This window comes from Anolis carolinensis, chromosome 1 (genome assembly GCF_035594765.1).
Source record: "Anolis carolinensis isolate JA03-04 chromosome 1, rAnoCar3.1.pri, whole genome shotgun sequence".
NCBI lineage: Eukaryota > Metazoa > Chordata > Lepidosauria > Squamata > Dactyloidae > Anolis > Anolis carolinensis.
In genome coordinates, this window is record NC_085841.1 from 56826322 (window position 1) to 56843816 (window position 17495).

The 17495-nt window shown below is 38.9% G+C and overlaps 1 protein-coding gene and 1 long non-coding RNA gene across 19 annotated transcripts in view; one reads left to right on the plus strand and one right to left on the minus strand.

The window, feature by feature from the left end:
• The window catches only part of sdccag8 (SHH signaling and ciliogenesis regulator SDCCAG8), a 135372-nt gene that overhangs the window by 40876 nt on the left and 77001 nt on the right, over positions 1–17495 (minus strand). For 6 of the 18 annotated variants that reach the window (XM_062974884.1, XM_062974842.1, XM_062974920.1 and 3 more), the window contains one exon: positions 15560–15691. The exons of 4 other annotated variants lie outside the window; for them this stretch is intronic. In XM_062974884.1, coding sequence (XP_062830954.1) covers positions 15560–15691 — 132 coding nt within the window. Of the gene's footprint in view, positions 1–752; positions 9032–10447; positions 10532–12535; positions 12621–15559; positions 15692–17495 lie in introns of those variants that run through there. 8 more of the 18 variants (XM_062974833.1, XM_008117438.3, XM_008117436.3 and 5 more) reach the window with 5 other exon arrangements.
• The window catches only part of LOC134297406 (uncharacterized), a 67426-nt gene that overhangs the window by 10279 nt on the left and 39652 nt on the right, over positions 1–17495 (plus strand). The gene's annotated exons all lie outside the window — the stretch shown is intronic.

Consider the following 17495-nt stretch of genomic DNA (forward strand, 5'->3'; position numbering starts at 1 on the left):
TTAGTTCCTCTCGTCTCGGTAGGGGTCCCTGTGGTGGCAATCCCCAATTCTCCGCCCGTCGCAAGCCCCCTTGCGGACCAGTGGGCCCCGCTGCTGCTTCTCTTGGCCCTGTGCCACGCCCGGCATTCGCCAGGGGCACCAGGGTCTCAGTAGGGAGCGTAGCCGGGATTCTCGGAGGCTTTTCCCCTTCGTCGTCACTCTCCTCCACCCGCGTCAGGCTTGTTTGGGTCTTGGGCCGGGCACCGGGCTCCTTTCGCATTTCCCTTCCCTTCGGTGCTGGGAGGTCTGCAAAGCCCTGGCTGCTTCCCATGCTCACGTCCCACATTGAGCCAGCCCGAAGTTCCCTTCCTCTCTCCGGCTCCGCCAAAACTGCCAGGCGCTCCATCGCCCTCGACATCACTGCCAGGGTGGTCTCCATCGCCGACATCCTCTCCTCCAGAAACACCATCCTTTGCGGGCCTGGGGAAGGTGAACCTTCCTCTCCTCCGGTGCTATCTCCCCGCACCACTCCGCGCCTCTGGGTTACCCCATTTGGCTGGGCATAAGCGGTGGATGACGCCAGGGCCGCCAGCTGGTGGAACTCAGCGTCCGGCTCGGGAGTGGCCCTTTCCGACCTTCCTCCTCCTGCGCCCAAGAGCTCTTCATCCTCCACTTGCATGTTACACCTCACCGCTACAGCGGGATGGTGTCCGTTTCTTGGCTTAGTGTCAGCTCACCACAGCCGCTCCTGAATGAACACACAAGACTCTCTGTGATATCACCAGAAACTTTTACTGTAGGAAACATGAACATCAAAAAAGCCAAGAATGGGATACTACGGCCAACCCTCCTTTATATACCCTCCCCCTCATTTGAACAGTCTCTTCCCGCTCAGTAAAACCCCGCGCAAATTCCCCGCCAAGTCCAGCAGCCGTTTCTTCTCCAAGTCCTGAGCCGCAGGTGTCTTATCAATGTCAGTGACCCTGAAACTCAGAGCCACATCCAGGCTCTAGTAGCAGGGTTCTGACAGCACTGTATTCCACAATATCTCATGGAGTCCCAGGGTTTTATAGTTTGGTGAGGGGCTAAGTCTGTCTTGATTAAGAAATCTGTATTTGGTATTCTAAACTGCCATTATGTTGATTTCAAATTATGACTAATCTATGAATAAGAGATCTCCAAGACACCTTATTATCAACAGTCCTGCTGCTCAGGACTTGCAGACTTAAGGCCAAAGCTTTTTGACTGAATATATCCACTTACACACACATAAAAAGGCAAAACATTCAATGCCCAATTCCATTTGCATTCCTCTTTTCCTACTGTCTTCTAACTTGCCAAACATTATTTTCTTTTCTAGTGAGTGATATATTCTCATGATATGTTCAAAGTAGAACAGTCTTATTTTAAAGGAGAATTTAGGCTTGAATTGTCTTTTTAGCAGCTCACAGGATTCTTCAGCACTGCATTTCAAGTGAGTTGATTTTCTTTCGTTAGCTTTCCTCACTGTCCAGTTTTCACAATTACATATAAAAATGGGAAACACAATGATATGGACAATCCTAGCCTGTATATTCAATGAGAAATCTTTACACCTCAGGACTTTCTCTAGTTCAGTGGTTGTCAACCTGGAGTCCCCAGATGTTTTTGGCCTACAACTCCCATAAATCCCAACCAGTTTGACAGCTGTTTACCATTTTACTAGGAGTTGAAGGCCAAAAACATCTGGGGACCCCACGATGAGAACCATTGTTCTAGTTCCTTCATAGCTGTTCTTCTGATCTATTGAATGCAGTCCCCATTCTGATTGATGAGCTTAGATATGAAAAATCTTTAAACATTTCAATGCCTTTACAGTTTATTTTACATTTTTGTTAATTATCTGTGGTAATTATTTTTGTTTTCTTAATATTCAGTTGTGAACCCACTTTTATACTTTCTTCCCTGACTTTCTTCAGTGATTATTCCAAGTTTTGCTATTTTTTCCTAGCAGGATGGTGTTATCTGCATCTATCAAATTCTTAGTGTTTCTTTCTCCAATTTTAATGCCTCTTCCCTCCAAATCTAGTCCTGCTTTACATATGGTATGTTCAGCAAAGAAGTTAAACACATACACACAATACATTACTGCAGTTCGTTGAACCCTGGGGAATACGGCATCTCCTATATTGGTCACAAGACTGGAGAGCTTTTTGAATAGAACAACATATGTTTAAAATATATTGCTATTACAATGTCAGCAATTGTAAAAATTGTATATATCAAAACTGACCTTAAGTATGTATTTTTCCTTTTTACTCTTCCTTACATTTGACTTCATTTCAGTGAATTATCCATGTAGTTTTATTTTGACAGCTCTCTTTGCAGCAGTAAAACAAAATGTGTGCATTGCAAATGGCAAGAATTCAAATTTCAGCTATGTTTATCCAAAATAGCACTGAACCGCTTCTGTACTTATGCTATACTGCCTACAGCCTTACGGAAGGGGAGACAGATGGGATGAATTTAGCAGGGAAACAGCTGGGGCTTGAAGAAGAGACAAGCAAAAGTTTTGCTATCAGGCTTCATTATATATCAAGGTACCAGTAAAATGTGTATCCGTAAGGCAGCCAAAAAAGTGTGTGTCATTTGACTAGTGATAATTACCTTTTCTCAACAGCTGACAATGTTCTAAGTAGCATTAAATAGGTATAATAATTAAGCAATAAGAAGACAGGCAGTGTTTTGCTAGGGATTATTGCTTGCCTCAGGTGTGCTGCAAGGCACAAGGCTAAAGGGCAAATGATTTCAGCCATCCAAGAAACAGTGAAATCCCCCAGAAATGTATTTCTTGGAATATCCCGATGTTATTAACAACGTAATTCCAAAGGTTTTAGATATTGCAGTATCATGTTGATTTTGCTGACATGCGGCTGGCATTTTGACAGTCAACGACATTGTTCTCCACTCATTTAAAGGACATTTCTCATATCCCTCATTTCACCATCAGTGGTAGAATTAAAAAAAACATAGCCCAATTAGTTTGGATCAGTATTTGTGATAAATAATTTGTAATGCTGACGTAAAATATATGTTGAAAATGTATATAGTATATTGCATTATTTTAGCACATATCAGTCCACATGATACAGATTAAATAGTTTCTAATTTACTGATGTAATAGTTTATGTTCAAAGAGAAAAAGTGAGATATACATATAATAAATAAAAATGCTCTGAGATACCAAAAAACTTTATATTCCCTGATATGTAGGTCTCTGTACTTTTCGTTTGAGGCTGCTCATGTTTAATTTTTTTTCCCAGAAATATTTTAACCTTCGGTTTTCATGAAGGGATGTAAACACTTGCGTATTTTGTGAAAATGAGTAATTTCTGCAGTTTCTTTCTTGTTATGGAGAAAATAAGTATGTCTGAACAGTTCTCATCCAGTATTCTTACATCTTTAAGTACTTTTGTATAGACATACATGTGGGCTTTTTGCATGACAAGCATTGCTTCCAGCTCCTGCAGGTCAAATCACTGCTTCCAGATAACCATATGTGTTTTTTTGTTTGAGATTACTGTTTCTTGTGGAAAAAAGCAATCTTGCACAAAAATTCACAGGGCTACGTGAAAATAGATTTCCATACAACCCCTCCCCTCAAATAAATAATATAGTTATTAATTACAAGTTAAGAATTTTGAATCTAGTTTGGCAACTCATCTGCAACAACTATTCATGCCATATTAATCTTCACTACTTTTAAATTTTCTATGTGTAAAATATTTCCAAGTATCTGGAGTCAACAGATAGCATAATAATTGTAGCAAGACCTGAACCAACACAGCTATTTGAGGTGTTTTACCTAGTGGGTAAAAAATTAGATTTTACTGCATTATGGATTTCATGTAAAGTCAAAGGAAGATCCTGATCATTGTTAAACACACAAACTGGATATTTGCTATCAAATCGCTGTATTCAATATGTTATTGGCTTGCAATAAACACACTAAAACATCATCGGTGTGTCATACAAAAAATAACCTCAAATAACCTAACCCTATATGAAATTAAAAAAACAAGATAAATGTAAATAGCTAGGTTTAAATTATAACAAATCAAAACAGATTATTAGAAATGTAGTATTAGAAGCAGCAAACACACTGTCATTTAGAACTACTGCATTACAGAACATGTACCTAAAAGATAAAACGAAGTCTTTTGTTTCACAACATTTCTGCTCATGGGAAATTACTTGAGTAACTTGTGAATAGATGCATATTATGGGCTATATCATGCTTAATAATAATAACAATAACAATAATAATAATAATAATAATTATTATTATTATTATTATTATTTACCCGTCTCTCCTTGCAGCTCAAGGCGGGGTACAACGGTAAAACAGCAAAGCAGAACAAAGCACTATTGAAATACATGTAACAAATGCACACAGGTAAAATGTAACCTCAAATCTACCTATAAAAAGCAGGTTAAAATATCTAAAATATCTATTTAGATTATCAGCTTCACAAAACTGCTAAGATTGTTTTACATTGGCTCAATATTTTTATCCTAGATTAGCATTTAGAAGTTTAATATAAAGCATAATGAGGAAATCCAAATAAATGTGGACACCAATGTCTCCATCCAGCCAGACACAGTTCAAAAATACTGTATTAAAAGTGTCACACTGACACAATTTAAGTTGCTTATTTTAATTAGATGGACAGCAAGTCCTGATACTTATTTCTTCTGTCCATAATTGGATCCAAAGATTGACAAAAGCAATTCAGCAAGAAAAAAATGGTGCTACATTAAAAGAGATGTTTGTCAAGCAAATTGTTAATGTGGCAGAAATAGTCCTACATCCTAAATGAATGCAATGGAATATGACGACAATAACCAATAATTCCTCACTATTATAAACATTCAGATACTATTTACAGTGCTTAAAGCTTTACAATTTATTTGGACCATAAAATTGTCTGCAAGGCAAGTGAGGAATTTGTTGGACTTTGTGCTCTTGGCCGAGTTTCCAACAAATTCCTCACTTGCCTCACAGACAATTTTATGGTCCAGAAGGTAGAGGAGGCAACAAGGGGATCAGCAACTCTTGATCTAATCTTAACAAATGTGGAAGACCTGATCAATACAGTAGAAGTCGTCGGATCCTTAGGGGCAAACTGACCATGTGCTCCTGCAGTTTGTGATACAATGGAAGGCTGAAACTAAGACAAGTCAAACATGCATTCTGGACTTTAAGAGAGCCGACTTCCAAAAAATGAAGGAAATACTGAGCAGCATTCCATGGACGCCAATATTAAAAGACAAGGGAGTTAACGATGGATGGGAGTTTTTTAAAAGTGAAATACTCAAGGTGCAAATGCAAACAGTGCCAACAAAGAAAAAAAATGCATCTGAGAATATAGCTTATAACTGCAAGAAGAACATTTCAACACTAAAAGGCTAGAAGTAAAATTAACCACACCTCTGACTCAATATGATGTTGTCTCATTTAATGTATCTAGGCATATTTGCGTACAGTAGCATTTTTACAGCAGTATTCAGTCTAGGTAATACAGATGATGATGATAATGAACTGATATTTTCTCTTATGAGAGGACACAGGTCAATACACACATTAGATCTCCCCTAACCCTACAGTGGACACTCCTGCACATGATCTAAAAATGTCATTTATTTTTCTAACATTATACCCTTTGACTTCATCATACATGCCATCAGAAACGCCACCTATTGTGGCAAATCCAGCGGTGCCTGGCGTGGGGAACCTGTCACCCCATGCCCTGCATCCCCCCTACCTCATCCCATGGGGAAATGTGTCCGCTACCTAACTTTCCCCCGTTGATCTCAATGCAACACAAAAAGCCAAAATGGAAGAATGAATAGTTTAAGTAGCTGAAATGTCAAAACTGACATTTTGACCAGCTATCTTCAAATAAAAGACACTTCAATATTCAAGAAAGACTGGGAACCCTTCAAACATTTCTTGGAAGAAAAAAAAATCCAATTTGGGGATTTCCTATTAAAAATGTTAATCTATTACAATTTACAATCCAATTTACAATCCAATCAGCCTTTATTGGCATATATATCAAGACAGTGTAAAATACAGAATATATTATACAATAGAAAAACTTCACGTTTGTCATACATTCAATTATCAGACGAAATAATCATGCATTTAAATTCCCAAGATGTTAACTGTTGCCTCACTGTGGCAAGGTTTCTGAATGAAGTCTGCAAATTGAGTTAATCTGTTACATTATATTTACACAATAAACTAGATAATATGGAAAAACCCAAAATTCTTATGTATAAGAAAGAAGGATATGTAAAAATTTGACGCTATATTTCAGTGGTTCTCAAACCGTGGATCCCCAGGTATTTTGGCCTATAACTCCTAGAAATCTCAGCCAGTTTACCAGCTGTTAGAATTTCTGGGAGTTGAAGGCCAAAACATCTGGGGACCCACAGGTTGAGAACCACTGCTATATTTCAATTTAAAAAAAAACCAAAGCCCCACAGAGAGGTATAATACCAGTTTCTGTAGCTAATGTAATCTTGCACCTGGCCTCAAATCAGTTCCAGACCTGTCAATCTAATTACACACAGCAAAATTGGTTCCTCCAAAATTGGTTCCAAGCTGCATTGTAGTGTAGATGGGGCCTAAGTTTCAAAAGCTGTTGGATAGTACTTGGGATAAACCCATTTCAAAGAACTTTATACGGCTCTTAAGAATCTTTAACTATGTAGCCTCTGCTTTCCTTATTTATTATGTTGTGGCTGCACACTATCAGAATGTTTTTTGATTTTACATAAGATAGACAACTAATGCATTTTCTTCCTCTGCTCTTAAGTTCTTGGATCTAAGCCACAAATTTTAAAAGAGAAAATATTAATCATTTTGGGGAAATGGGAAGAAAAATACAGAAGTGGTAAACTAATTTTGTTAACATAATCAGTCTTAGTGACCATTATATAGAACAAGAGGCCTGAGAAAGTGGTGGCGCAGAAGAAAGGGCCTCTCCAGATGATCTTAGAGCTTTAATGGTAAACATGGTTCTTCAAATAACCTGGACCCAAGTTGCACAGACCCAAGCAGTTAAATAGACAAGGTTTGTTTCTTCCTCATGGTGTCTGTGAAATGAGCACATGTGGCAGTAATTGCGCCTGAGCATTACTCTCGGAATCTTTAACAGCTGTTAGAGGTACTTTGGCTGCAGCCCCGCCTTCCTCCCAGGAAGCATATATTGCAGAGGTGGGGCTGTGGCTCTAGTTCCTTTTTTTTCCGCCGCCTCACAGCAGCTCTCTAGGAACCTCTCGGTTAGATTATTGATTCTTGACATTGGACTGTTTATTTGACTATTCTACTAATTCTATAACGTACTTTGGCTTGAGTTGGACTTCTCTACACTACTCTACCTTCTAGCTCCCTGACTTCGGAATTGGTATGGCTACTTCTATTTCAAAGAACTGTGTGGCCTGTGGCCGTAAGCTGCCTGAGGCAGACAGCCATGACAAATGTCTTGTATGTTTGGGGGAGGCTCATGGAGCAAAGAATTGTTTGGTTTGTGCGGCCCTTACACCGCAAGCCCGTAAAGGCAGGGAGAAAACGCTAAAAGCCCTTCTCTTGGAGAGAGCTCTCTTCCTGGCCCCATCTACAAGAGGCTCCCGAACGCCGCGGCAGGGCAAGCCAGCTGAACGGCAGCAACTTACTTCCTCGCCGGCAGCCTCGCCAGCTGCAAAGAGGGCACATTCCACTCCTCCTGCTCTCCCTACTCCCCAGAAGAGCTCCGGTGCTGCAGCTGAGAGCCACAAGGGGAGGAAGAAGTGTGCACCATCTGAGGCACGCAGCACGGCCACGGTGCTGACATTGCCAGAAGGGATACAGCCGCTGGCTCCGCCCACGATGTCGGGGCAAGAGCATGGAGGCAAGGCGCGCATTATGCCGCCAGCTCCGGTCATGGGCCCTGATCCCCGAGGTGGAGACAGCCCACCCGCCCGGAGAAGAGCTACTGCCGCCCACTCTCCCTGCAGAGGTGGGGCAATCCCCAATAGATCTATTTGCAACAGCAGAGAACGCAAAATGCAAATTTTTCTGTACGAGACAGGAACCCAAACAGCAGATGGGGGGGGGGCTCGGGGATGCATTCCTTTTCAGATGGACAGGCCCCCTGCTATATGCATTCCCACCAATTCCTCTCATAGCCAAGGTAGTGGCAAAGCTCTACCGCGACCAGGCAGATTGCATAATTTTGACTCCATGGTGGCCAAGGCAGCCTTGGTTCTCACTCCTTCACACAATGGCACAGGGTCAACACTATCCCCTCCCGCACTGCCCGGACCTTCTTACTGCTCACCAAGGCTGCCTGCGCCATCCGGACATCAAGCAGCTCAATCTCACAGCTTGGCGGATCCGACCCAACCACTTTCACAAGCAGTGAAAGACATACTGTGTGCAGCACGCAGGCCATCAACGAAATGGAACAAGTTTGCCAAATTTTCATGGCAGCAGAATGTGGATCCAGTCACTGCTCCCACATCAGTCATTTTGGAATATCTTGTTTCCTTGATGGACTTCAGTTATCCTCCATCAAGTGTTATCTTGCAGTGATATCTGCTTGTCGTAAAGATGAGGGATAGTCCTCCTGTTTCCAAGATCCCCTAATCCAATGCTTTCTGCGAGGATGCAGGAATACTCGACCTCCTGTTACTCCACCCATCCCAGCATGGGACCTCCGGTTGGAGTTATCAGCCCTTCAGAAGCCACCTTTTGAGCCTATGGCAGAGGTGGATATTTCACATGTGTCTTGCAAAACAGCATTTTTGTTGGCCATCACAACGGCCAGAAGGGCAAGTGAGCTCTGTGCACTACGGGCAGATGCTCCTTATATACGCTTCCACTCTGACAAGGTGGTAATGCGTACAGATATCGCCTTTCTCCCGAAAGTAGCCTCAAATTTCCATTTGGTTGAAGATATTGTTGTACCTTCTTTTTTTCAAGATCCATCTACTCCAGTGGAACGGGCTCTACATCTTCTGGATGCTAGAAGAACATTAGCATTTTATGTTAAAAGAACAAAAGATTTTAGAGCTTCGCCTAAACTTTTTGTCAAGTATAGGACAGACACTAAAGGTCTCCCAGTATCTTCACAAAGATTGTCAGGATGGATCACAGCAACTATAAAACTGGCATATCAACTGGCACATCAGCAGCCTCCATTCGGCCTAAAGGGCCATTCCACCAGGGCAGTAGCCACTTCCACGGCATACAGCCAAGGAATACCGCTATATGAAGTTTGTAGAGCAGCCACATGGGCCACCCCTCTGACATTTGTGACCCATTATAAGGTGGATCTGCTCTCAAAGAAGCAAGCAGCGTTTGGCAGAGCAGTTTTGGGATCAGCACTGTTATGACACCCACCAACCACGATGAGTAGCTTGCTAGTCTACCACATGTGCTCATTTCACAGACACCATGAGGAAGAAAGATTGATTGCTTACCTGTAACCGTGTTTCTTCGAATGGTGATCTGCGAAATCAGCACATCCCCGCCCCTCCTCCCCTCTAATTGCCATGCCTTCTTTCTCAAGCCGCTGTCGGCGGCGGGGAACTAAAGCCACAGCCCCACCTCTGCAATATATGCTTCCTGGGAGGAAGGCGGGGCTTCAGCCATAGTACCTCTAACAGCTGTTAAAGGTTCCAAGAGTAATACTCAGGGGCAATTACTACCACATGTGCTAATTTCACAAATCACCATTTGAAGAAACACGGTTACAGGTAAGCAACCAATCTTACAGGTATCACATCCTCATGTTCCCATAAATTTAAAAAGAGTGTTGATTTCCTTGGCCTCCTCTTACATATTGTGCAGCTTACTGCTTTACCTGTTTATGTGCTAATGTATTTATTTATTTTGCCAGCATACTATATATGTCTTAAGAATTGTATAATATGTCTGTGTTGAATAGATGCAGAACACATAATTCAGCAGTATAACCAAGAGAGTCAGCCATATGATTAGTATAATATTTATGCAAAAAGCAATAGTTTATTGCAGTCATTCTCCCATAATTTAATTCAACTTGATTAAATAGATCTCTTGAAAAAAATAAGGCATTATGTAGTTATACAAACTACCTATGAGGGAAAGAAGGAATCAGTCCATTTCCTTGCAGCATGCAGTGTTTTTTAAAAAATGCTTTACAGCTAACATGAGTGACTGAAAGACAGCTTTGCAGTAATGCTATGCTTTCCTAAAATGTCTGAAGGGAAGACCACTCCAGGTACTTGGCTACCAATGAATCCCAACAGCATGGCACACAGTTCAGATTTGACACACTGAATCTTTGTAAATCTAACATCGATGAAGTCAGACAAGATTATCTCTTATTCATTGTAAAAAGGAAATGCAGATATCTGCTGTCTTGTTACACAGATGGCTGTAACTTTTTTATTGTTAACTTACAGCCACTGATGCCTGAGGAATAGATACACATCTGCTTCAAATTGCCAGTCCTCCAGGCTTTTCCTTTGAACTGTAGTACTAGAAAGAGATCAAGTAGGTGTTAGAAGCCAATTTAAAAAACAAAATATTAATGATTCCTGTAGATGTACAGCAACTGAAGTAAACTAAACAGACTAAAACTCTGTTTTGGAGTTGTATATGTCAGGAAAATTAGCCATCGTCATTGAAAAAGAACTAGCTGTTTAGTGTTACTAGAAGGAATGAATTTTAACCAATATTGTATTATTTATTTATTTATTTACAGTATTTATATTATGTATGTATTATGGCATAATGTCTTTCTAAAGTATAAATACGTGGGGATATATATATATATATATATATATATATATATATATATATAGATATAGATATAGAAAAAATAGTAAATTTGTTGAATACTATCTCTTACATTGCCTATCAACTGTCTCAGTCTCACGTCACAGCTAGGCTAATGCTGCTTTATATATGTTGAGCAAGTGTTTAAGAAATATTTAACACAATTCCTCATATAGCATGGTTTCTAAACCTTTTATCATTTTGATCTCCCTGCTCTAGAAACATTTCAGTTTTCCAATACACTTTTTGAATGGTGGTACCCAGGACTGGACACAGTATTCCAGGGGAAGTCTACCCAGAGTAGAATAGAGTGGGACTATGATTTCCCATGATTTAGGCACTATTCTCCTATTGGTGCAGCCTAGAACTTCAATTTTAGCTGCCACATCACACTGTTGATACAAGTTCATATTAGGGTTTACTAAGATGTCTAAACCCTTTTCATATATATTCTTGTCAAGTGAGGTATCACACATTATCTATGCATTTCATTTTGTCCTGCTTAAGTAAAGTAGCTTACGTTTCTCATTGGTGAAATTCATTTTGTTAGTTTGGGCCCAGCTTTCAACTCTGTCAATGTCATTTTAAATTTTGATCTTGTTCTTTGGGTTATTAACTAGTCCTTCTTATTTGGTTTCATCTGCAAACGGGATAAGCATGCTCTCTGTTGTATTACCCAAGTAATTTAAAGATGTTGAATAGCAGTGGAGCCAAGACAGACCCTGATGCACCCTATTAGTCACTTTTCTTCAGGATGAAGAACAGCATTCTTTGAGCTGAACAGCATTCATTGAGTTCAGCCAGTCAACCAATTAACAAACCCATCTAACAGTTGCATTGATGGAAATATTTGACGATATATATCAATACATCAATAGCATTTGATGGCAGAAGAAATCTGAGAGGAAAGGGATTCAAACATATGGCAAATTAATGATTGAGTCAGGGAGATCCTTTCAAGTGACAGAATGGAATGGAATTTCTTCCATTTATACACATAGGGATACTGAGTGGAAGGGCCTGTACATTGCTATAATGATCTGTTGACATCAGGGAAAGAAGCTAGAGAAATATACCCCAGGAAGTTAGCCTGACATTGTCCAAGACTGGATGTCTCACCTGGCAATCATGGATTAGAAGAAGGCCTGGATAGCAAAGAAGTTTGATATGACTGCCTCAAGTTAGATATGAAAGGAAGGGAAACCACAAATGTCTAGGCCACTATGGGATGATCAGAAAGCAACCCACTTTATCTTCTCAAATCGTTGATATTATTTTGGTGATAAGATGAAACAGAGGAAATCTGTAGATGGCGGAATCTCCAAAATGAAAAAGGAAGACATGGTAATTCAAGCTCTTCCACTTCTGAAACAAAATCAGAGCCCTGTTGAGAACATCAGCCAGCACATTCTCCTCTGGAAGATGGGCCGCTGTATAATAATACTAACTTTATTTTTATATCCCGCCTCCATCTTCCTAAAGGGACTCAAGGTTGCCTTCCGTGAGGACAAGCCCAACATCAACATAGGTTAAAACATAGTCCATGAATTAAAACAATATGACAAAATAAATATAAAACAACATAAAACACATCAAATGCTTTAAAAACCTAAACATAAAATACATGTGCGGAGAAACTTGTGCAGAACTCTGGATAGGGCTCATAAATAGTTTAAAGGCAATCAGGAAAGGGCGAAGGGATACCTCTTCCTTTTGATGCATCTCTTCTCAGGGATCTTTGCCGCATACATAGTCCACTTTTTTAAACTCCAGAAGAAACCATAATTGGCTACCAAAGACAGACCAAAGATAAGTTGAACAACTCCAAGGCAAACAATTATTCAAATCAGAGTCAGAGAGAAAGTAATGATCCTAAAACTAAAGAAAGGTTGAAAGGAAGAAACAAAATTATCAAAGCAAATCACAATCCAAAATCCAAAAAAAGAAAAATAGACCTAACATAAAAACTAGTGTAAATTGTGAAATTAATTCACATGAAGCTCAGAATATGGTAAAATATATAGATACTATCAAAGTCGTGAGTGGGAAATATATATATATATAAAGTCAATTCATATTTAATTTCGGAAGAGGAAATACCTGATAGAAGCATTTCCAGTTGAAGAGGATTTTATTAATGGTAACACATAGAAACACATAGGGACCAAGCAAAACATGGTTTTGCAACTCGAGTACAAAAAATGTTTGTTTTCCCACATGCTAGAATTAACCTGAGCTGCAGTTGGCGCAAATTAATAGGAAGAGATCATTGGTAACTGAGAAGATACATGTCAAATGAAAGCTCTGCCCTGATTCCTACAGGAATCCAGTCTGAGCTTTGGATTTTTGTAGCGAACAACCCTAGAACAAAAATTAAATGTGTTGCATCAGAAGATTAACAACTCACTACTATTGTCCAATCAACTGTAGGGATGTACTTAGTAGAAGAATGGTCCATTCCGGGCCTGCACAATTTGTCAAGTAGTAAGGGTAGTATTAAAATAGGTTAAGCTTCTTGGAGCGGCAAATAGGTCTTAGCACCCCACTTTCCAAGTAAGGTATAATTAATGATTAATTAGGAATGTTGTTGTTGTTGTGTAGCTTTAAGTAATTTCAGACTGAGGCAACTCTATCACAGATTTTTCTGGTCAAGATTTCTTCAAAGGGGACTTGACTGTTATCATCCTCTGAGGCTGAGACAGTGTGAGTTGCCTAAAGCCGCCCAGCAGATCCAGAGCAACAGTCAAGGTTCAAACCATTACGCCATGATTTCTGAATTCTAAACTCCTTCCCTCTTTCCCTCCCTTCCTTTCTCTTTCCCTCCTTCCTACCTTCCCTCTTTTTCCTCTCTCCCTCCCTTCTTCCCTTTCCTATTTTGCACCTTGACCCAGATCATTGGGATTTTAAGATTTTATTTTTGTATGTGACTTCTATGACTGTTTTTATCGTCGTTTGATGTTTTATTGCTGATTGATCTGTTTTTATTGTTTGCTTTTGCTTTTATATTGTTGTTCCGGGCTTGGCCCCATGTAAGCTGCCCCGAGTCCCTTCGGGGAGATGGGGCGGGGTATAAGAATAAAATTATTATTATTATTATTATTATTATTATTATTATTATTATTATTATTATTCCTTTCCCCCTCTTCTTTTCGTCTTCCCTCTTTTTCCTAGCCTCTCTAACTCCCTTTCTTTCCTTCTTCTGTCATCCTCCCTTTCTTCCTTCCTCCCTTTCTTTTTCTTTATTCTTTCTTTTCCCGCCTCTCTCCTCCTTTTCCCTTCCCCCCTCCCTCCATCTCTTTTTTCCCTTCTTTACACAAACTATAGTGGACAAAGGCAGGAGAGTCCCAGCTAGCGGTGCGGGCAGTGCTGTATGAGTTGTACCAATGGCTTGTGCAGGCCGCATCTGACCCCCGGGCCATATGTTGTGCAGGCCTGGTCTATTCTTTCTCTTCAACAATCCTTGGCAGGGGAATCTAAAATCTGGTTTAGCGGGGTAGAAGGCTATCTCACTTACACATCCACAAATAGAGCTTGTTCACTCGGATATGTGCAACATTGGAAGTCAGTCACAATTTAGAAATATCGACTAGCAAAGCAGCAAAAGGTCACTTACATATCAGGCATCAAATTATACCTCTCTGCATTGAGTAGCACTTAAGATATATCTAATCACAAGGACAAGTGTCTGCAGTGCAGTGTTAATAGAAAATAAATGTATAGGGAAACAATCTATACCATAGGATAAATCACCAAATTAGGAAACACAAACATGTTGCTGTTTATAAAGCAATTGACTGCTAAAACACAATTTAATGGATTCTGATATGAATATTACCAAGGGGTTTGGAAATTGGGCCAAGGGATTATAAATGACAAGACTCATAAACAGCAAGTAAGACATTTAGAAATTCAGTGAGAGGAAAAAACTAGAGAAGTGGCATTTCTTAAGCAGATGTAGGGGTGATTGCAGATGGCATGTTAGAGAAGGTCAGCTGCCTCTGAGGCAGTAAGCAAGAAATTTGATTTGTAACTAAATACAAAGAGGAATCACATGAGATGGGAGAGAATAGTACCCACAATGAAAATAAAATCTAGTTGCAGCACAAGTTTCCAGCAACAACTACTCTATTTCACTATTCTGGGCCAAAAGTAAACACAGAGTTAGTACATTACTATTTAATAACCAACCAAAGCACGAGAAACAAAGATCCCACAAACCCAACTGATTTTCCACATTTCTGATTAGGAAGAACTCTGCATGTCCTAAACAGCCAACCATAGAATTGGTACTGGCTTTAACTGGGAGATGGAATATTTTTAAAGTTTGGCCTTTCTGAAATATACAAATTAAACAGTTTCAAGTTTTTCAGATATCTAACTTGCAACAATACTGTTTATAAAGAAATAAAAGTATTTTTTAAAAAAAACTATTGAAAAATATGGCTAATGACATAGACAAGTGAACAGCTGCTCAAACAAGGATACAAGAAAAGCTGAATATAATATAATCAGTCAATCCATCTGGTCAACAGTGCAGATAACAGAAACAGCCTAAAATCATGTGTGAAACTGAATATTAATTCTTTTAAAACTGCAAACATTTAATATACATTTTAATATCCAATGAATTATTTTGGTCACGTTCCTGACAATACAGAATAAGTATTGAAGGATCCATCAGGTTTGTTATAGGAGACCACAAAAGGATAATTTCATAGAGCTTCCTACCTTAGCTTCATTTTCTCATGCATTTTTCCATGTTGGATACACTGGATCTCCAATTCATCATTCCTTTTCTGCATCTTTTCAAGTCTGCCATGAACATACTCATTTTCCTGACTAAGCTGGCCAACTTCAGATCTAGAGAATTAAGAATACACATGATGGATGTTGCTAGATTTCATCCTGCAATGTGAAATCACTTTTAATAAAATTCTAATGTACATCTGCATGAGAAGCATTTTATTTCTACAAGGAGTACATTGTTGAAAATTAAAATAAGTACTATTGTAGTAGGAGAAGGCATAAATCTGTGGACTAATTTTTGATATAATAATTAAAAGAGACATTGCTTATGCTTGAAACTTGCTTAATTAATTTCACACATTCATTTATCCATTTAAATGTTTTATATTGAAAAGGTATATGTTAAACTGCAGCAGAGTCCTCTTGACTATTAGCTTAGGAATTTGCTATTACGTACCAATCAAGCTTGTTTGCATTTTAGGCACAGAAATGCAAGTAGCATTACTGGTGTAGTACTGCTTGAAAAAAATAGCATCAGGAAGTCTCTATAAGCCTTGATTTGTTTCTCCTGTAAACAAATTCAACATTTTGGATATGTACAAAAGTGGATTTTGGCCAGCTTTGTTCTTCCAACTTTTGGTAGGCAATGTACACATTTTGCAAATGCTTTGTTCAGTAGAACTGTTTCACACTTGGAAGAAAATTGGCCATTTTAGGATATGTAATTAAATATAGTCAATTCTATTAATTTAGATAAGGACAATTTAGTAATGGGGCTAAACCTCATAGTAACAATTTGGTTTTTCAGACAAGTTCTTTTTGTATTTTGATTTTGTTGCTTGGACAAATATTTTATTTCCAGCGTTTGAGTGTAATGACTGCAGCCGTCCAATACAGCATCAATTGAACATGCAGAAAAAAAGCAGTTCAACCGGGTGCATGCTCTTTACTTCAATTAAACTCTCACAGTTGGATACCTACTGTTGCCAAAATGGTAATATAATTTATCCATTCTAGTGAAACAGTAAAACTACAATAAAAGTCATTTAACAATATTTATAACATCATAAAAAACAGTGTTAAAATATATGGACTGCAATATGCACCAAAATTATAAAATTTGTTTCTCATCATCAGTGATTAAAAACGGGATCATTTCTCTAGCTTCAATACACTCAACCCTGGTGACAGATTAGAATTCAAATCTTAATGATCAATTTACAATTAACAAGATAGAAGTGAAACAAATTAAACCAACCATTATATATAATGAGACCCAATGGACTCCCATTGTTGCCCTTAATTACAAAACGCAAATCACAAATACACAATGGACAGTATCAAGCATCAATCCACAAGCTTCAAACTCTAAGACAATTCAAAAAAGAGCAAGCAAAATTATACAGAGAATACTAAAGAACAATGTTTTACATTTCCATGTGTATACCCTGTCAACTGTACAGCTTGAGGGGAGTAAGTTCAGCACTTCCAAAATCCACCCATATATGTAGGAAATATATTATTATGGATTCTACACATCAATTATCACTGAATACTAACAATATCAATTCACAATTTAAAGTAGCATCCAATCACAGTAAAATAGGCTTGCAACTACTTGGATCATGTAGATCCCACTATTACTTATCCTGGTTATGATAAAAATGATAACGAGATCCAACAGTTAATTGATAAGAAAAGGAAAGTCTTCCAAATATGGCAGAGAGACACTAACTATGTCAGTGCAAAAGCTGAGGTCCAAAGGAGGACCAGAAAACTCAAGAACATCTGGTGGACAAAAAAGGCTCAAGAAATTCAATACTTTGCATATGTTCATGATGCACAGGGATTCTTTAATGCCACAAAGGTCATCTATGGATCAAAAAATCATGGCATACATCCTCTACGCTCATCAGAT